This window comes from Sceloporus occidentalis, unplaced genomic scaffold (assembly GCF_023333645.1).
Source record: "Sceloporus occidentalis isolate IW3139 unplaced genomic scaffold, rSceOcc1.0.p SCAF_4, whole genome shotgun sequence".
NCBI classification, from domain to species: Eukaryota; Metazoa; Chordata; class Lepidosauria; order Squamata; family Phrynosomatidae; genus Sceloporus; species Sceloporus occidentalis.
The window spans coordinates 79,216,487-79,238,251 of NW_028316984.1; the positions used below are offsets into that span (position 1 = coordinate 79,216,487).

General features: G+C 42.0%; 1 protein-coding gene across 1 annotated transcript; it reads left to right on the plus strand.

The window, feature by feature from the left end:
* Positions 1 to 233: 233 nt before the first annotated feature.
* CYP27A1 (cytochrome P450 family 27 subfamily A member 1) lies at positions 234 to 21,426 on the plus strand. The gene is made up of 9 exons (XM_089520418.1): positions 234 to 545; positions 6,529 to 6,719; positions 9,612 to 9,811; positions 13,230 to 13,427; positions 14,211 to 14,371; positions 17,281 to 17,447; positions 17,659 to 17,740; positions 19,009 to 19,212; positions 20,668 to 21,426. Exons 1-9 carry the CDS (start codon positions 270 to 272, stop codon positions 20,791 to 20,793), a joined length of 1,605 nt encoding a protein of 534 aa, XP_089376544.1. The 5' UTR covers positions 234 to 269; the 3' UTR covers positions 20,794 to 21,426.
* Positions 21,427 to 21,765: the final 339 nt, after the last annotated feature.

Sequence of the window (21,765 nt, forward strand, 5' to 3'; positions counted from 1 at the left end):
GATGGCTGTGGGTCGGGGTCCTGGGGCTTTGGCTTGAGCAGCTGGAGGAGGAGGAGGAGGAGGGCTGGGCCCCTAGGGGCAAGAGCAACTTGACCTGGAGTTCCCCGGCCAGGGAGGGCGGGGCCGAAGCCTCCTCTCCCCTCCCCTCCCCTCCCCTCCCCTTCCAAGCCCAGGGCCCTCCTCCTCCTGCTGCTGCTGCTGCTGCTGCTCTTCCTGCTCTGGGTGCTGGGGGCCAGGGCTGTGGGCTGCTCAGTCTGCCCAGCCCCGGGATGGCGAAGGTGGGGGGCTGTTTCCCTGGGCGCCTGGGGCCATCCCTCTCCCTCTCCCTCTGGAGGGGGAGGAGGACGAGGCAGCCCCCAGCAGCAGCCGCCGCCGCCGCCGCCTCCCGGGCCCTGGCGGGGGCAGCGGCAGAAGCGGAGGCAGCCTCCGCCTCGGGGCCCCAGGAGAGGCTGAAGCGGCCGGAGGAGCTGCCCGGGCCCACGGCGCTCAAGTCCCTCTACTGGCTCTTGGCCAGGGGCTACTTGCTCCGGACCCACCGCCTGCAGGTCAGCCAGGGAGGGAGGGAGGGGGGGAGGCCCTGGCCGGCCGGGGCTGGGGCTGGGGCTGGGGCTGGTCCAGGGGGGCTCCCAGCAGCCCAGCAGGAAGGAGCCGCTCTCAGGCCGCTTTCTCTGCCCTGGATCGAGGCCAGGAGGGCAGAAGTCCTGAGCACTGGAACTGCTCACAGCCAGGCAGGGGCATCCAGGCCATTAGGGACAAGCTCGCCTTTCTTTTTCAGAAGCACTTTTAACCTGCTTTTAGCCTGTTGTTGTGCTCTGTGTGTGATAAGCATTAGCGAATTGGCTGGCTTTTCCAGCATGCCAACCCTTTAACCGTTTTCAGGATGGAAGCACATAGGTCCCCGTGTGATCAAGTCTGTAGAATCCGTACACAGAGAGGTCTTGCAGGACCCTGGCTGGCAGCAGGAGCTCTCCTAGACGTCCCTCTAAAACTGCCTCAGATGCATTGGGGGTGTTGGGGCTTTTCCAGGGCACGTCTTACATTTCATTCTTCTGTGGAGGAGAAATTCCCAAATGCCCTCCATTTGGAGCAGGACTAAGAAGCATATATGTTAAGGGACCTTGTAGCACCTTTGGGAGTCACTGAAAGAAAGAAGCTGGCAGCATGAGCTCTCCTAGACTTGAGCCTCCTTCCTCAGGTGCATTTGAGGAAGTAAATGCATCTCTAAATGCTTCTGAGGAAGAAGACTCCATGAAATCATGGACTCCAGAAGTCCATGAAAGCTCATGCTGCAAACTTCTTTCTTTCAGTTAATCTCCAAGGTGCTACTGGATCTCTCTAGATACATACTGGGGTAGAGGGTAGATTTGAATTGAAAGTTTACTATGCTCAGAAGTTGAAAATTATAGTACACTGAAATGTCTTGGGAGCAAAGATTGCTAGGATGATGAAGGCAGGTCATGTCAAACCCTCTGTTCTGGAATGTAAACAACAGGGAAATGGCTCCTGATTCAAGATACAAACCAAATAACAGGAAGTACTGAAGAGACAGTTTGGAGTCCATAAAAGAAAACATATAGATAATAGTTTGATTGATGGATACCCAAGAGGGACAGAGACCAATGTTTGAAGATCCAATGAATGTAAAGAGGTGCATATGTTTATTTCATATGTAACCAATGAAATGTGATTTGTAGTTTTCTTTGTTCAAAGAACTATAAAGGGCTGATTCTATTGGAGACCAGGGCCCCAGAATTTGGATGTTTTCCTCTGGGAACACTGCATCTTAAAATAAACTATGTTTTCCTTTCCAATTGGCTCCTGGTCTGTGTAGTAATTCTGGTTATAATTCTGGTTTTAAATTAATCTGCCACACTGGGAATTGTAGTTTATTGTGGCCCCAGAGCTCTCTGATAGAGAAGGCTTGATGTCTCACAAAACTACAGTTTTCAGAATTCCCTAGTAATGAACCAAGGCAGTTAAAGCGGTCTCAAACTGGATTATTTCTGAAGTGTGTTTTGGAGCTAGGTATCCTAACCACAAAGGAGGACAATGGGCTGCAAAAATGTAGGATGTGCCGAGGGAGGGGGAATGTAGGACATGACCAAAGAAAAGCCAAAATCATTAAAAATTTCATTTATTTATTTATTTAGAGTATTGTACCTGGCGCTTCTGGCACAAAGGCTCTCAGATCAGTCAGGATAAGGGAGACTTAACCTGTAAGAGCCGCTCTGGTGCAGGAAGATTGCCCTCCCTTCTCCAATCCCCCAGGCATCTCTGGATGTTTTCTGAGAGGTGCTTAAACTTTTGAAATATTACCCAAGTACCTTTTATGTTGTAATTATCTCTTAAGCAAGAACACTAGACTGCTGGAACAAAGCCCTGCCTTGCATTGGCCTCCTAAAATGAAGGCCCCTATGAGGACATGGCAGGCTGAGCAGAAACTGCTTGGATAGTGAGGTTTGGGGACAAGGAGGAGATGCAGTGGCATTGCTAAGGGGGTGCTGCCCACAGCAGGTGATACCCCAAGGGGGGAAGACACCACTGCTCCTCAAACATCTGCCTTTGGGCAGAAACATTTGCCTGTATCGGTTTAACATGCTGAAAGGATAATAGGAGTGGGGTGAGGCTCGGTGGGAGGAGAAAGGAGGTTAATTTTTTAAAAATCAAATTTAAAAATTCAAAATTTAATTTGTAATTTTTAAATGTTTTTTAATTTTAAATATTTTTTTAAAAAATCACATTTTATCACATTAACCCCATGAAACTATATAGATGCAAACACATTTGCTCTGTGTGTATGATATTGTAATCTAACAGTATAATTTTAATTTCACTAGTTGTTTGTGTCACAATTATTACCATTGCATGCAGTGATATATGAGAATTACGATTTGTGAGTAAATTAATACAAAAAACATTACTAAGGATTCGGTATGAGTGTGATATAGGAGGAGGTCAATGAGTGGGTGACACCAGGAGTTACCACACCAGATGATGCCAACCCTAGTGACACCACTGAGGAGATGGAAAGCATGAATTATCAGGGAGGACAAGGCTACTATGTCCCTTGCAGAACCAGGAGAAAAAGGTTTTCAGGTCTCAGTGAGACTCTGGATGTGCCACTTTTGTTGCATGTTCAATGGTTCTAGTTAAAAGATATTACACAACTATGAGTGCTGTTTTTATGCAAGGAGCAACCCAGCTATCTTGATTCTGTTTTGGATTATTATTATTATTATTATTATTATTATTATTATTATTATTATTTAAAGAAGAAGTGTTTCAAATGCAAATTGTTGCAAAGAGATGGTTAAGAAACTGCCCAGAGAAGAGAAGAGAACAGAACGCAGGAGCTGGAGCTCTGTCTATCTGATTCTAGCAGCATCCATACAACCATAGCCAAGCCTTGTTATGCTAAATATATAACTAGATGGGATTATTCAGCCTATAAAACAAAAGTTACATGAAGCTGGCCCTGCTAAGAGGATCATATGTTTTCCTTCAAAGTGTAAGAAGGGCAGGGGAATTCATCAAGCAAATACAAATACATGATCTTACAAGAATCCAGTTTGGGTATTCTGAGTGGTGCTTTTCAGGTTTACACCTGAATTTACAAGGTGTAAGTGAATTTCCAAGGCTCTAATGTGATGAGCAAGAATCAAGGTTTGGTTCTGGGTGTGTCTACCTTGGAATTTGATTTCCAGTGAAGTCCTGTGAACTCACCCAGCAATAAAGCTGTGCCTTCGAAGTGCTGTTTTGTTATTTTACAAAACACTTCTCCTTGGGATGGTTGCCAGTCCCTAACAAACAAGAATTTATGCAGCGACTGATTAATTTAACATGAGCGATTGTGATTTATTTTTTTCTGAGAACTAGCCAAAGAGTTGAAATTGCTGTAATGCATAAATGCAAAGACTGTTTGGCTTGTTTGGTGGGAAGATATACAAGCAATAATTCCCTCACAGTTCAAATTAGCCTCTTCAAATTTATTTGGAAATAAGTTCCACTGTATTCAGCAGAGCTTACTCACAGATGCGGAGGCAATTGCAGGCTCAGGCAAGTAGGGAGGTATGTTAAATAACTGTAATCAGTCTGTGTAAAAGCTTGAATCCAGGACCCATCATGCCCAACACGACCAAGAAAGAGTACTCAAGTTGACGTTATGAGATCATTTCCCAAACTGGTGCCCTCTAGATGTTTTGGACTGCAGCTTCCACAACCTCCAGCTAAGCTGGTTGATGATGAGAACTCATGGGAGTTGCAGTCCAAAACATCTGATGGGCAACAGGTTGTGGAATGCTTAGCTATGGAGAAATCAGATTCACTATGCATATAAATCATTCTGAGTACATAAATGCATGTTTAACATAAGCATTGTAGGTGACAGTCACCAGGGATCAATCTCATGGTAATAACAATCCAGTGGTAAGCATTGTAAATAAGTCCACCTTCAAGAAAAGCCAGCCTGGTTTTGACATTTGCCTGTCTTCCTTAGTGGGCATGAATTATGAGGCATTTGGCATGAACAATCTCAGATTGTTTGATACTGGTTCCTGATAAGACTAAGAAAATGTCATCTGACAAGTATGTGCCACTGAGGAAAATGGGCAAGCATAACATTATGTATCAATAACCATTATCTCGTGTCTGTTTTTATTACTTAGACTGTATCAAATACATAGTAGGGAGCATGAGGCAGCATACAAAGTTGTCCCAAAACCTCTGGTCAGAACGCCGAATTTACTGTGGATGAAGTATTGTTCATACTCAGAGAAGAAAATTTTAATGTTTGTAAAATAAAAATATTGTATATTGTCTCTCATGTCTTGTATCCAGATAGCATCTTGATTTCTACTCTGGTCAGAAAAAATAATAATATTCCAAACACAAATGTCCATCATTGATATGAAAACCAACCATCTCCATACATGAACAATTAATTCTTCAAAAGACCAGGAAAGATGCATTTGAGGATTTCAAGAAGCATATCTGTGGAGCCTAGAAATTTCACACAGCAGTATATTGTCCTTGATCCAGGACAATGGTTCTCAAACTTGGGTTCCCAGACATTGGCCTATAACTTCCACCATTCCTCATTGTAGGCTATGTTGGCTAATGTTTATGGAGTTATAGCCCAAGAGCACTGCAGAATCCAAGGCTAGAAACCATAATCTAGGGGATGGAGATATGTAGCATGCATATACACACACACATACACACACCTGTCATGTGGAAATATGCAATCTCAAAAACTTTTATTATGAGTCTGCTTTTTGAAAGCACCAAAATGCATCAGTGTTAGTTTGGTGAAGGTATTCATGAAGCAGTAGATCAAGGATGAGCAACTTGTGGCCCTCCAGATATTGGATTTCAGTTCATCTTATCCTTTACCACTACCTAGGGCATCAGGTGGACATTAGGTGGACCATATGCTCTTCAATTTTACAATTGTTCTTTAGGTAATTCAAACAGAAATATGCATGTTGATGGTCCTGAAAAATTCAAGCTGATATGAAATGTGTTATAATGTGCATAAACAGAGAAAATGCTTCAACAGTGATGTGTTAATTCATTCCTCTAGAAATATTTAAGTAAAAGTAGACAGCATTCTTTTATATATATGTTTTGGGTAGGCAGAATCCTAAACAATCATATGCCAACCTGTGTTGTTGAAATAAAACATAGCAATGTGATGACCCTAAGGGGACAGTGATATAGGAGGGGAGGGGGTATGATATTTTCCAAGCCAGCAGTTGGACAAAGTTCTTCTTATGTGAAGTCAAAGGTTTCATGGCCAGCATCCATAGTTTTTTGTGGGTTTTTCAGGCTGTGTGGCCATGTTCTAGAAGAGTTTCTTCCTGATATTTCGCCTGCATTCTCTGAAGATGCCAGCCACAGATGCTGGCAAAACCTCAAGAATAAACTCTTCTAGAACATGGCCACATAGCCTGAAAAATTCACAAAAAACTAAAGTTCTTCTTGCTGTTTGTTGATAATTGCCATTGAGTCAACTATATATGAGAGATCTCCAAGTCACCCTATCATCAACCACTGTGCTCAGGTGTTGCAGACTCAGGGCTTGCTGCTTGATTGAGTCTATCCATCTGTAATTTGGTCTTCCTTTTCCCCTATTGCCTTCCTTTTTCTCTACTTGCCAAACATTATTGTCTTTTCTAGTGAGTCATGTCTTCTCATGATATGGCCAAAGTATAATAGCCTCAGTTTAGTCATTTTGGCTTGTAGGGAAAGTGCAGGCTTCATTAGTTCTAGGACCCATTTATTTGTCTTTTTAACAGTCCATGGTATCCACAGAACTCTTCTCTAGCACCACATCTCAAATGAATTGATTTTTTTCCTATCAGACTGTCTAGCTTTCACAACGATACATAGAAATGGCAAGTAAGATGGCAGGAACAATCCTTACTTTAGTATTCTTCTATTGAGCAATAATTGCACGTATGTGGACACACTTGGATCCTCAGAATGGCTGCATATTATGGCTAACCCCACTGATTTTGTTTATTCCAGGTCCTTTCCAGAAAGATGTATGGTCCCATTTGGAAATCCTGGTTTGGGCCAATGATCAATATTAATATTGGCAGCCCAGAAGTCTTAGAAGAGCTAGTGCGTCAAGAAGGAAAGTACCCCATACGGAGCGACATGGCTCTCTGGAAAGAGCACCGGGACAAGCGTCACCTCCCCTATGGACCCTTCACTGAGTGAGTGTACCTGCTATATCCTACACCCAGCTGCAACTGTACAATCTTCCAAGGTTTTATTTCAGTGAAAAAAAGGGGAAGGAGACACAAGCTTTGCATTAAGAAGATACCTAGTCTGGTAGAATAATAATAATAACTATTATTATTATTATTATTTCTTACCCGCCTCCTCACAGCTCGAGGTAGGTTACGATATAGTTAAACCCCAATCATTACATAAAATACACATATTAAGAGATCTACGCAATATTTATATTACAATACGTGGAACAACAATTAAATATAAAATTCATATTTAAAATTAATGATTAAAAACTGCCTGGATAAGCCTGCTGGAAGAGATGGGTCTTCAAATGTGTCTTATATTCTGACAGCTGGTTTAGCTGCTGGATCTCTTCTGGCTGGTCATTCCACAGTCTTGGGGCAACCGATGAGAAAGTCCTCTGGGTAATGGCTGCCAGTTGGGTTCTTGCAGGCTGCAGCAACTGCCCCCCAGAGGAGGACCTCAGTGTTTGGGGCAGATTGTACGAGAGAAGACAATCCTACAGATAACCTGGCCTCAAACCATGTAGGGCTTTAAAGGTCAAAAACAACACTTTGTACTTTGTCCGGAAACTAAGTGGCAGCCAATGGAGTGACTTGAGTATGGATATAATATGTTCACTCCTGGATGCTCCTGTAACCAATCTGGCTGCCATATTTTGAAGCAACTGAAGTTTCTGAACTCAGCACAAAGGCAGCCCAATGTAAAGCTCATGGCAGAAACCCAACCTTGAGATTACCAGCACATGCATCACTATCTTTAGGTCCTCCAGATCTAGGAAGGGGCGCAGCTGGCGTATCAGCCAAAGCTGATAGTAAGCACTCCTGACTTTCGCATCTACCTGGGTTGATAAGCTGCGAATACAATCCTTCAGGGGGAATGTAACCCCATCTAGAACTGGTTGACACACCCCCATTCCCAAATTAGGACCCTTGATGGCAAGCACCTCTGTTTTGTCCGGATTTAGTTTCAATTTGTTTTGGTTTTTTAAAGGTGAGTCAGATTTTGTGCCCTTCAAAAGCTAAACTCTCCATCCTGTTTAAATGCATCAAATTTGCATGGGATGTATTTGCACTGCAGAAATAATCCAGATTGACACCACTTTAACTGCCATGGATCAAAACTATGGAATTCTGGGATTTGTAATTTTGTAAGATATTTAGCCTTCTATGTCAGAGACCTGTGGTACCACAACAAACTACAAATCCCAACAGTCCATATGATGAAGCCATGGTAATTAAAGTGGTACAGTATCAGCCTGGATTATTACTGCAGTGCAGATGCAGCCATGGATCTTCATTCTTGGCTGGATCCAGATTTAGTCATGCTTAGAGGAGCTTATCCCATGAACAAATAAGCTGTTTTACCTCTTCCGGTGAATTCAGGATCCAGGATGCTCCTGGATGTTATCATACTTAAATCACCGTCTATGTACGTGGTATAAGCGAACTAGCTTAAGTCCCCATTGACTTCAGTCAGTCTGCTCTAAGTATGATTAAATCTGGAATCAACCCATAATGTAATATGCCTATTGTAGTTAAGGAAGTGACAAACCACTATTAAAGCCTGCTCCCTAATGTCTGGAAATGTTAGTCAGGCACACAAAACTGAACAAATTTTCTGAAATTTCTGAAAGCCCAGAAATCTTTGTTGGTTCTGGCAAAAACTTTTTTAAAATCTCAGTGTGTATCATGATAGAAATGCATTTGTACAAAGGGTTAGTTATGAGTGTGTGTGTGTGAGAGAGAGAGAGAGCGTGGAAAAATTATTTTGGGGACTATTCCTCCCAGAATTCTCTGAGTAGCATTTGGATTCTGCGAATCATAGTCTAAAAAAGTATGTTTTAGTAGGAACTAAGTAGAGAATTGGAAGATAGTGGTTCTTCGAGGTGTCTCATCTACAGGATCACCATCTGTCAGAATTGATTCAAGGGCAGATAACAACAACAAATAAATGGCACATGTACAATTACAGTCATCCCTCCATATTTGCGGCTTTGATATTTGCGGATTTGATTATTCACAGATTTCATTAATATGTTCTCTCTAAGACTGTCTAGGTCCTCCAGTGCAACTTTATGGTCAACTTTAACTAAAAGTTGCACTGAAAGACCATTTGTAGCTACTCCAGTGCCATTCTATGGTCAGTGTATGTTGGACATTGACCACAGAGTTGCACTGGAGGACCTAGAGATTCCTAGAGAGGTGCCCTCTCAGGTAAAAACAATGTTTTTGTTATTTGTGGTTTTTCCATATTCACGGGGGTCTTGTTCCCCTAACCCTAGCGAATATGGAGGGACAACTGTATATTTGGAGACAAACACGGAGATCGGGGTGACTCAGCCCATTTCAGGATGTATGGGTATACACTGTTGGCATGAGCTAGCCCACAATGAATGGCTAAAAAAAATATTTGTACCTCTGGCAAAAAAAAAAACTCCACTCCCTTAAGATCTGAAATGAAGAGAAATAGATATGTCTCACTAGCTCTTCTACACTTGCAGATGGGACTGCTTGAGTAAATTGTGCTACTCCATAGATCTCCTGATTTTTAAAACTGTATTGCAGGGACTTTAGCCAGCATCTTGAGGAAGTCTGTGAAAAAGCCCCTGGAGAGGCTCATGCACACTTGGGGCCATAATTTCCCCCAACTCTGTACCTTGGGCAGGCAGCAGGAGATCCAGGTTAATTTGAAAACTGTGAAGGAAGATTCCAGAGCAAAAATGAGAATGAATATTGGTCAGCTTCCCACAGCTGGAAAGCAAAATCCAGATTGACCGGTTGCCTGTATCGATTCCTCTGGATGCTTTGGGCCTCTCCCATGGCTCCAAACCTCTCTTTCATTCTCAGGGATGGGGAACGATGGCACCGCCTGCGACAGGTGCTGAACAAGAGGATGCTCAAACCTTCAGAGGCCATGCTATATGCAGATGTCATCAATGAGGTTGTGTCTGATCTGATGGTACACCTGGAGGATGAGAGAAACAAAAGCCCCACAGGTGCAATGATCCAAGACATAGCCAATGTATTATACCGATTTGCCCTAGAAGGTATGTGGCTTCTTAGGATGTAGAATAATGTAGAATATTCTCTTCTCCTCTTTCTCTCTCTCTCTCACACACAAACACACAGATCTTTCAGTGTTTATTTTTCTGATATTGTGATGTGGCTGGTCCAAAGCTGAAGGATGAGTCCTGTAAACAGCAGGCAGCTAGAGGTATAAACCAGTAGTATAAGGATACATTTTGAAGTATAGGGAACTCATAATAATAGCCATGCCTTCGGGGGGACAGTCTAAAAATGCAGGCATCTTTGTTTATCTGTGTCAACAAACCAGTTTTAGCTATTTCCAGGAGCAGGTCTTTTGTAGAGCTAATGGGTCTTCATAGTGCTTCCAGTACAAAACCTCTCCTAGGTATTGTACTGTGTGTAATTCACAACAACATTATAATGTTGTGGGGATGGGAAAGAGATCCATTTCTCATCCCAGCCTCTGAAAGGATTGCAGCTAAATTCAGAGGTAGTCGTGAAACTTGATAGGAGCAGCAGATTATGCTTCACTCCTGCTAACCCAAGATTCCCTGCCAGATCCAGAAAGTTGTCACTCCTCTCTTCCATTGGTCTTGGCCCATTCCATGTCTGTGAGATGCAATTGTGAAACAAACTAAACATGCCTGAAATTGCACTTAACATTATAGGTTGTTGTCTTTTTTATTTTTTAAAATGCAAATGGAATGGTTCAGGAGGTGATTGATACACATAGACATCATAGTAGGCATTTAACTCTTCCTTCCCCTATTGAAGAGGTTTCCTTCAATTATGATAGTTTTGAACACTGGAAAGAAACCTCCAATTGGCAGGGATTTTCCTCAGGATTATGGCAGAGGAAGAAGGGGTTAAAGTACTCTCTGTGTTGATTCTATTTGGATTTTTTAAAGCCTGCAGATTAAACATTAAGTAGATAATGGTTAGTGTTGTTCTTTCCAGCCCTGCAACTCCTTTTTAGCTCTGCAGTGGTTTGGGAAAATTCCTCACAAAAACATATGATGCAGATAGGAAAAGTTGCCTGTGAGCCACATTACCATACCCCTGGAGTTAGGGAGGAAGAAGCCAGTAGCCAGATTGTTGTTGCCATGCTGAAATATGATGGCCAGGTGGAGCTTGTGGTAATATTTATTTTCAGAAAGGCATGTGAGAGTAAAATTGCACCTACTCTAGTTTATTGACTCCAGTGAGACTTACCTATTGGAGCATGTAGAATCAAGAAATCTAACATGCAAACATGCAGAAGACTTGCACGTAGGCCAGGAACACCAGCAGAAGGTCTTCTTATGAAGCTCAGCTCCAAGCTGCACAGCCAGGAAAATTCCTCCCATGACCTGAATGACTAGACCATGATCAAAATGACCTGAATAGACTAGAAAGCTGGGCCACAGCTAACAAAATGAACTTCAACAGGGAGAAATGTAGGGTACTGCACTTAGGGCGAAAAAATGAAATGCACAGATATAGGATGGGGGACACCTGGCTTAAGGAGACAACATGTGAAAGGGATCTAGGAGTCGAGTCCAAGTAGACCACAAATTGAACATGAGTCAACAGTGCAATGCAGCAGCTAACAAGGCCAATGCGATTTTAGGCTGCATCAATAGAAGTATAGTGTCTAGATCAAGGGAAGTAATAGTGCCACTATATTCTGCTCTGGTCAGGCCCCACCTGGAATATTGTGTCCAGTTCTGGGGGCCACAATTCAAAAAGGACATTGAGAAACTGGAGTGTGTCCAAAGGAGGGCGACTAAAATGGTGAAAGGTCTGGAAACCATGCCCTACGAGGAACGACTTAGGGAGCTGGGGATGTTTAGCCTGGAGAAAAGAAGGTTAAGGGGTGATATGACAGCTCTGTTTAAATATTTGAAGGGATGTCATATTGAGGAGGGAGCCAGCTTGTTTTCTGCTGCTCCAGAGACTAGGACCCGGAGCAATGGATGCAAGCTGCAGGAAAAGAGATTCCACCTCAACATTAGGAGGAACTTCCTGACAGTAAGGGATGTTCGACAGTGGAACACACTTCCTTGGAGTGTAGTGGAGTCTCCCTCCTTGGAAGTCTTCAAACAGAGGCTGGATGGCCATCTGTTGGGGATGCTTTGGTTTGGATTTCCTGCATGGCAGGGGGTTGGACTGGATGGCCCTTGTGGTCTCTTCCAACTCTATGATTCTATGATTCTATGAACACTGATGCTTCTGTCTGGAATGAATTACCAGTGTTTCACAAAGAGGCTTTAATCGTCAGGTTCAGGATATTTGCAAACTATACAGATAAACTACTCTGCCAAACGTCAAATCCACACTATACCACAACTCCAACCACTATCAACCACAACCCCATCAACCACATGGAGAATTCATCTCTCTCCCTTATATAGTTTTTCCCTCTTGGGATCTTGAGCCTTCCCTTTCCTGGGATGTCACCCATTTTCCTGTCATTTGACAGCTCTGACTTTGCACAGTTGAAGCCTGCTGGTTTCACCTCCTGTGCCTGTGTCATCAGCTTCCTATGACTAAAGACTCTTCAAATGCTGACTCATGGTGGCTGCCACCTGAACTCTGGTAACCCTGTCACCTTTGTCCCAGTTCCTCCTGTGGTCACATCCATGGCATTTTCTGGACAGAGTGCTTTGTGCTCTGACATTACCATAGGCCACTAATCACTGGATTCAGTTGTTTGAGACTTACTTGCATTTAAAAAATGTGTTTTTTAAAAAATAAAACAAGATTCCGGATGGTGGAGATGGGTTGATAGGTAGCAGATAACTGCCATGGGATGCAGGACATTCTCCTGATGTAGTATTAGCACACAGTCATTGGCAGTGGAAATTGTGTGTCTAAAATTAGCATGATCTATAGTTTTGGTTGTTAATGTATAAAGTTTCTCTTTGAGCTATTAAAGATTAAGCTTTTATACACATACAAAAATATTTAGCAGAAATTTTTGGGGGGGCAGGATTATGAGGCTCTCTCAAAGTTGTTGAACTGCAGCTGGAATATTTCCTCCTTGTTTATGCTAGCTAGGGCTGAAGGAGGTTGCCATCCTACATCTAGAAAGGTGCACATACCCCTGATATATCTAGTGAGTGGTAGGATATCACCAACCTAGAGAGCTAAGACAAATTATTCAAAGAATATTGTCACTACCTACCAGTAAGGCCATGATATGTCCTGCCCATTATACATGTTCATCCATTCCAATATTTTCAAACAAGCCAGGGCTGACTCATTATTTTTCAAACTTCCAAGTACAGCCATATTCCCCTTAATATAACCAGTTTCCTCCTTTCCTTTTACCTCTGTCTCTGTTGCTGCTGTTTCTCTTGTTAACTTCCCTTCTTCACATAATCATGAAATTGTTAATTCTCTGTGGCTGCCCCCTTTACTGAAGGCATTGCCCTCAAGTGTGCTTTCCATCCATAGGCATCTCATGCATCCTCTTTGAGACCCGCATTGGCTGTTTGGAAAAGCAGATCCCAGCTGAAACACAGCGCTTTATTGATGCTATTGGATACATGCTGAAGAACTCGATCTTTGCCACCATCCTACCCAAGTGGACCCGGAATGTGCTGCCTTATTGGAACCGCTACCTAGAGGGCTGGGATACTATCTTTGCCTTTGGTATGTGAAAGGTGGGATCCAGGATAAGCTGTTCATTGGGACTTGGAATTAATTCAGGAATTTTTAGACAGAAACATCAAAGCAGATGCTAGTAGCGTGAGGCAACTGCCTCAGGTGAAAGGTTCTGGGATAGTGTATGTTGGAAGATAAAGATACAAGTGATACACAGCCTATTCTGAACCCACAAAGTTAGCTTTCTACCACAATAATAATAATAATAATAATAATAATAATAAATTGTTTATTTATAGCCCACCCAATCACAAAGAATCTGGACTGGTTACAGCAATAAAAATACAGAATACAATAAAAATTCAAAATTAGCCCCATCCCAATCCCTCTGACTCCCTCCAGGCTGGAAGATGACAGTTGCCATGGAGGGAGGGCTCTTTCTCTTGAGGTCAGTCCTGATGGCGTGGGGCCCGCCCCCTCTCTCCCTCCAGGCGGGAAGATGGCAGTTGTTGCCATGGAGGGGGAGTGCTCATCGTCTGACACTGTCCCATCATCAGTGGAAGCAAGATACAACTATCACTCCAGTTGTCTTACATATGTGGAGGCCTTGTCATTTTATACTTTGCCCCAGACAAATATACTGGTGTGACCTTGAGGAGCCTGGATTATGAAAAGTACAGTGGGATGATTTTTCAGTTGTTTTAAGTGTCCTCACATATCCAAGATGGCATTAAACAAAAAGGTCAGTCATGAGTGATGGGATACCCAGGTCCTGGCATGACATGTCCAGCATTGTGCTCACTAGTAACAGATACACTTCCATTGATCTAGGGAAAAAACTGATTGATCAGAAGATGGTGGAGTTAGAGAAACAACTGGATCGGGGTGAGGAAGCCACAGGCTACCTATCTTACCTACTGTCCAGTGGGCGACTTAGCCAAGAAGAAATATACGGCAGCATAGCTGAGCTGCTTCTGGCTGGTGTGGACACAGTAAGATCTTGATTTTTTTAATCTATTTTATTTTGGTTCCTACACCAAAATCGAATCATGAAGAGAAACCTACCTGCTAGCTAAAGTTAGCCACATTAGAGAATATATTGTCACAGGCTCAACAATACACTTCTCCTCCCTGTAATGATGTTTGAATGCCATGCAATTTATCCTTAATATACACTAAAAGCTTAAGAGCACCATCCTAGAGTATAGGAGGGAAATGTTATACACTTGTCCCTCCACGTTTGTGGCTTTGACTTTTGTGGCTTTGATTATTCACTGATTTTATTAGTATGTTCTCTCTAGGAATATTGAGGTCCTCCAGCACAACTCTGTGGTCAACTCCAAACAAAAGCTGCACTGAGGGACCTAGAGATTCCTAAAGAATACCCTTCTCTAGGCATTTGTAGCTCCTCCAGCACAATTCTATGGTCAATGTCTGGCAGATGTTGACCACAGAGTTGCACTGAAGGACCTAGAGATTCCTAGAGAGTTTTCTCTCAGGTAAAAAGATAGGTTTTTTTTGTTATTTGTGGTTTTTCCAGATTCACGGGTGTTCAGCAAATGTGGAGGGACGAGTGTATATGAAATCAGATTCTTTGTCTAGCTAGACTAGGACTAAGCAACTTGTGGCTCTCCAGACATTGTTGGACTGCATCAACTGAAGCCAGCCTAAACTATGATGATGGATGATGTGGTCTGGGCTCAGGGTTGTATCCAGGAGTACATTCAAGCTGCAAACCAGTGTCTTGAAGAGAAAGGTAACCCATCCAGCACAGGCTGAATCTGCCCTTCCATTGACCGCAGACACCTCTGTCTTGCCTGAATTTAATTACCAACTTGTTTTGGAAATTACTAGGCACAAGTGTAGAAACAAAACAGTTTCTTTGGATTTAGGTGGAAAAGCAAAATACGGTTTCATGTAATCAGCATACTGGTAGCACTGGACTCCAAAACTCTGAATAACCCCTTTCAGCCACTTCATGAGGATTTTGAATACAATGGGGTACAAAGGAAGAATTTGCCTTGCCTACCAAGCTGCTATAAGGAAAAGAAGCATCTGTGCCTAACTTCATCATCATCATTATGGGTCTCCATATTAAGTCATCTCTCCCAGTTTAGTCCCTCTCACTTTCCTCCACAAGAATCTGCAAAACTCATGGAAAAAAAGACATTTACATAACTCAGGCAGTTTAGAACAAACAATAAAGACTGACAATAGGTATATAAAATAAGCAAATATTTGTGTTCTGAATTATCCAGATTTTATCTGGATCTAAGCCAATAATTCCAGTTTTCTTTTGACCTGTGAATCAGTTAAGTGCATTATCTTTTTCATAGTTCATTTAATAATTTATAATAATTTATGTGCATTTTAAACATCACTCCACTAGAAATACTGTATCTTAGTTAAGTACCAACACAACCTATTTATTTATATTACTTTTTGGAATTTCAGCTATTGGTATCCAGCGAGGTAACAGAAATCTAATTATGGGGTACAAGCTTTAATTTGTAGATTAATCAATTCTTTAGTTTTACTCATGAGGCAATTTTTATCACTGGAGTTGTGAGTTAAGAGTATATTTACTTAAGGTTTTGGTGCATTTAGTTCTGGTGCATTTATGTGAAAGAGAACAAAAAAAAATAGTTTTCTCATCTTAAAGACCACCTCTCCAATTCTTTTCCCCACCATGATAGAATTAGGGGTGTTTCTTCTTAGCAGGCAAATGCACGACATTCTTTATGCCATCACCATCAACAGAAAGAAACAGAGGTGCTTACTTGGTCTCATTGTTACTGAGATTCTACTTTATGATATTCTGCTATATCTGGTTCTTTAGAAGGGTTGTTGGAGAGTTAGCTAATTTGATTGGTAATGAATTTGCTGCTGATTGCCTTCTTGCTATAGTCATTGTATGATTTTTATGGGTTTCTGTAGTTTAATATGTTACATGTTTTGTTAATTTTGTATTGACTTTTAACTGTATTAAATGTCTTGGATTTATATAAACAATTTTAAAATAAATACAAGTTTTCTCCTACATGAGTGTCACTGTTTAGAAAAAGGTATAATTAGGAAGCTATTGGTATTATGTACTCTTGCCTGAATTGTTTAGATTAGGAGTGGGCACCTCATACAGGCCTTAGGGCTGCATTCTCCTCAGGAACTCAGGGGTAGCTCCCCTCTCCCAACTCTGAGGAGCTCCAAACAGCCCCAGAGAGCCATTTTGCCCCCAACCCAATTTAGGCTCATAAACCTGAAAGTGACTTTAGGGCACTACTGGCCATTTATATTTATTTATGGGGAATGGAAAGGCACTGCTATAGTGGGAAGCATGTGAGTAACATGTGGCCTGTGCGTTGTCTACCCTTGGTTTAGACTAAAACTTTATAAAGGACTATGCAAATACTAAATCTTAATTTGTGTCAAGTATCATTCTTTGTTAAGTTTATATCCCATCCTTCTTTCAAGCCAGAGTCCTGGGCTTTATGAGTCATGATAACATGTGAAAAAGATTTACCCAAAGCAAGTCACTTCAGTATCAGAGATAGATTCTGAGCTTGCATTTCTCACCACTTTCTAGCCCAAGACTCCAACCTTGACATCATGCTGGCTCACAGCATGAACCTGGGACAATATGGAGCAAATAAACTCAAGTTACAACAGAGATGGTATCAACACATATTTAAAGGGGGGGGGGGGGGGACAAGGTACAAATTGTTTCAAATTGTGGCTTTGTGTCATAAAATGCTTTTGGCAGAGATTTCAGTGTGACAGGCTAGTCATTTGATCAGGTGCATGAGATGAGACTGATCATCTGGCATGAACATAAATAGGTTCCAGGATCCTGTTCTGTATTTCTACCCAGAGATAACACCTTCCTTCCATTCTGCTTTCTTAGACATCCAATACCCTCTCATGGGCCCTGTACCATCTGGCCAGGAACCCTGACATCCAGGAAGCTTTATACCAGGAGGTGATCAATGCAGTACCAAAAGACAGGATTCCAAATGCCAAGGATCTCACCAGAATGCCGCTGCTGAAGGCTGTTATCAAGGAGACTCTCAGGTAAGAGCCTCTGTCGTTACTCAAAGGAGCAGGGGGGGAATCATGACTTAAGGCCATGTGTGTGAAAACTCACAGTTTCCCCCTGCACTTCTGTCACCTTAGCCAACTCTGAGAATCTTTCCCATTTATTTCCATTTATGTTTCTATGTACGTGAAAAATTTTCCTTCTTTATCATGCTGCCCAGTGACTTTTTCACTTATACCCTTGCAGGCTTTACCCTGTGGTCCCCACCAATGCCCGAGTCATTGCAGAGAATGATGTAGTTGTTGGGGGATACCAGTTTCCAAAGGACGTGAGTGAACATGCCTTTCCAATCTTTTGATTCTAGTGTATGCAAAGCGCAGTGGCCAGAAATGGATGAGAAGTAAATGGGCATCATTCTCTGGATTTTTCATATGGACCGTTCAAGCTAGAAAGAGAGCCAGGTGAAAGGAGCAGGAGAGTGAAGTTAGATGTATGTCAGAACTAGGTATGTTCTGACACTCTAGAGCAATAGAGTGCAGGCTGAGACTGCTTATCAGCTACCAGCTCATGTTCTAGGTTTTCTTGCTCAATTAAAAAAAAAAAAAGCTCAAACACCACAAAATCAGGATACATACCAAACTGCCTTCTCCTATCCACATCCAGTTCTTTTGAGAAATCCAAGAGTGGTTGTAGATCTCAGAGACTGTACCACAATCAACAGAATACTCTCATTAATATCAAGAATATAAACTTTTTCAGTGGTGATTTCCATGTTGTATAAGTAGCTCAGGTAACTCAAGAGGCTGTAAATTATATTCAGCTTTAAACATCTGCCAAAACATGTATTTCAAACAGGCTTTTCTCAGTGAGTAATGATCATGACCTCTGGTTTTCTTTTAGTGCTGATCACTGGAATGTTTAAATTACTTGTGACTTATTTTTAAACTATTCTGACTGCTGTATACTGTTTTCATGTTTAGCTACTACACATTAATTTTTATATAAACTGCTTAGAGATTTTATCTCTAATATTTGTTGTTCTGTTCCTTTAAGTCCTTTCCAATTAATGTGGATCTGGTATTGCTTTCCTCTGAGGCTGAAAGAGTGTGACTTGCTAAAAGTTACTCAGTGGCTATGTGTAGAAATCAGGGTTCAAATCCCCACTCAGCCACGGAAACCCGTTTGTTGACCATGGGCAAGTCACACACTCTCAGCCTCAGAAGGAGGCAAAGACAAGCTTCCTTCGAAAAAATATTTGCTTTAAGGTCATGGTAAGTCAGAAACGACTTGAAGGCACACAACAATAATAGAAACTCTTGAAATTCTAAACCAGCACTCACTACTACACTACGCTGGCTCTCCAGCTCTAATATTACAGTATTGCAATTTATGTCTCCAATATTACAAATAATTAAGTTGAAATAATGGGAAATGAGAAACCATGCAGTCTAAATATAAAGTTTGCTTACCTGAGATGAGGATGTGTTGCTGCTGCCTCTAACTTAACATAGTGGGGACTCTGTTGTTGAAGAGCAAAGTATCCTTCACCAAGCACATCATCTGCTCATAATCCTCTGTATCTCTTGCTTACCCTAGACCCTCTTTGTATTAGCCCACTATGCTATTTCACATGATGAGAGCAATTTTCCAGAGCCTGAGCAGTTCATGCCACGTCGCTGGCTGCGAGACCAGAGAGACTTGTCTCCTCACCCCTTCAGCTCCATCCCTTTTGGTTATGGTGTGCGTGCCTGCGTAGGGCGCCGCATTGCTGAGCTTGAGATGCATCTGGCTCTTGCCAGGGTGAGTTGCTTACAGGAATATCTTTTGATTGGTCAGTGGCTGAAATTGCTTGATTTTGTTCACTTCATAGCTCAGAGATGAGAAACTAGTGGCCCTCCAGGTGTTATTGGATGGCAACCCTTGTTGTCACTCATGATAAGCTATGCTGGGGCTAGTGGAAGTTGGAATTGAACAAGACCTGGAGAGCCACACATTTCCCACAACTGCATTCCCAGGATGTAAGTGCCCACTTTTCTACAGATAGGGCTTAAAGTGGGGTACATACATTGAATTTTCAGAAGTTCAATGATAATACACATGCTTCTGGTGGCTCGCAGAAATGCATTTCCAACATGTAAAGCATAGGATGTGGCCATATATACACCAGAAGGTGGAAGATAGAGAATATAGTCCTGGTCATACAGTGCACCCGCACCTTGCACAGATGCATTTTATGTGGCTTCCAGCTTATGCGGAAGCCACTTGGGGAGGGAAACAATGGTATGCACGCCACTCCACCACATGCACGAGCCCCATTATTTCCTATGGGGCTCGAGCATAGGCAGATTTTCCCTTACGCGGGGGGGTGGGATCTGGAATGGATCCCCCGTGTAAGGAGAGGGTTCACTGTATATATATTTGGTGGTCTAGTGACAATGTGGCTGTTGTGACATTGATCATCCCACAGACACACCAATCCCTTTCTCTTCATCTCAGGTGACATTTAAGCATGAAGTGGAGGACAGGAGTTATACTGGCTTTTTGATTTCATTAAGCAACCTGCATGTCAAATTACAGTTTCACTGGTGAAGTGAAACATTAAACCCTCAGACTCAATCATTAGGGAATCAACAGGGAAATCCAAAAGGAAAAGCCAGTAGCATTTTGTTAAGTTAACAAGTTAAAACATACTATTAGCAGAATAAACTCTGGGGAAAGGAGGGCTGCAGAATTTCTTAAATAAATAGCAAGTCTTTGGTTCATTTTGTCAGCTAGATTTCCCTAACTTTAGAGGGAAAAGGAAGAGAGAGGTATGTAGGCAATAGTTTCACCACAACTATTCATTTAAGGGGAGTTCAGTTGCAGTGACCTTAATAAAGGAATGGGGAACTTTCAGCCCTCCAAATATCAAGGAACCTCTGCTCTCATCATCCTTCACTTTTGGTCAGACTGTCTTGTCATTATGGGTATTGGAGGTCAGTAGTATTTGGAACGCTGCAAGTTCTCCAGGCCTTCCTCATGGAGTGAGAAAGATCACTCCCCTTTTTCCTTCTGATGGCTGAAATAGCTTTGCACACATAGCAGCCATTTTTCCAACAAAGTAACACTGCATTACAGGAGATTTGAAACAGATAAAGGGAACAGTTAAGAGAATGTCTGGTTATTTACAGTGGGGATGGGGTGGGAAATGAGAGGGTCTAAGCACAAAGCATTACCTTAAAATATTATACATCTTTTTTTCTTGGTTCTTTCCAGCTTACCCGGATATTCTTGATCAGACCAGACCCACAGCAAACGGAGGTGAAGCCCCTTGCCCGTATTGTGCTTGTGCCCGATAGGCCCATTAACTTGGAATTCCTGGACAGACAGACAATGCTTTAATGATTCACTATCTTCCTTTTTATAGACTGCAAAGGTTTTAGAATTGGTCCTGTAAAACCTTTGCAGTCTATAAAAAGGAAGATTTAATCATGTCCTGGGCAGCTGGTCATTAGTGCTCCTCTCTGTTCTGTGTGCCTCTGACATTTGCCTTCACAGTTTTCTCCCTTTGCAAAGCTGAACATAACCATATTGTATTCTTGCTTCAATTGTTCAGGGTGTGTTTGTATATATGCTAGGGGGCTTATATACTACAATGCTGAAGAACAAAATTATAGCAATCCAGTGATGGTTATTAGAATTCCTCTTCCCACTAAATCAAGCTTCCTCAGTCTAGTGTCCTTCTGGTATGTTGGCCTATAATTTCCACCATTCCAGCCAAATGGCCATTTGCTGGAGAAAATGGGAATTGTAATCCAACCCAAGGAAAACAGTTGATGTCTGAAAAGCATCAGGTTGGAGGAGGGTGCCCTGCAGCCTCTAGTCTGCTGCTTTCTGCTTTGCTAATGGAACTAGAAAGCTTCTTGTTGACCCATTTGTTTTTTCATTAAATTGTATTTTGTCTTTAAATAAAGTTAAACAATAGAAGGTACAACAGGATTACTAAAGAAATAAAGAAATGTGTTATAACTCTTATCTGTCACATATAGGTTTGTGGGTTATAGAGTAAAATAGCCTAACAATAAGATTGTTATCTAATGAAAGACTGGATGTATAAATTATTTCATATAAATTATTTAACAAAGAGAGAGGGAGAGGGGGCACAGTATGTTAATTCTTATTATCAGCAGTGTAGTATAACCACTTTGGTTTGGTGCTAAGAGAGTTGGGATGATTCAGATTCAAATTTCCACTCAGGTCTGAAGCTCTCAGTCAATGACATCCGCTCACTTCATTTGCCTCTCAAGATTGTTGTGAGGTAATGTAATACATAGTGGTTTGAGCATTGAACTCTGAATCTGGAGATCAGCATTC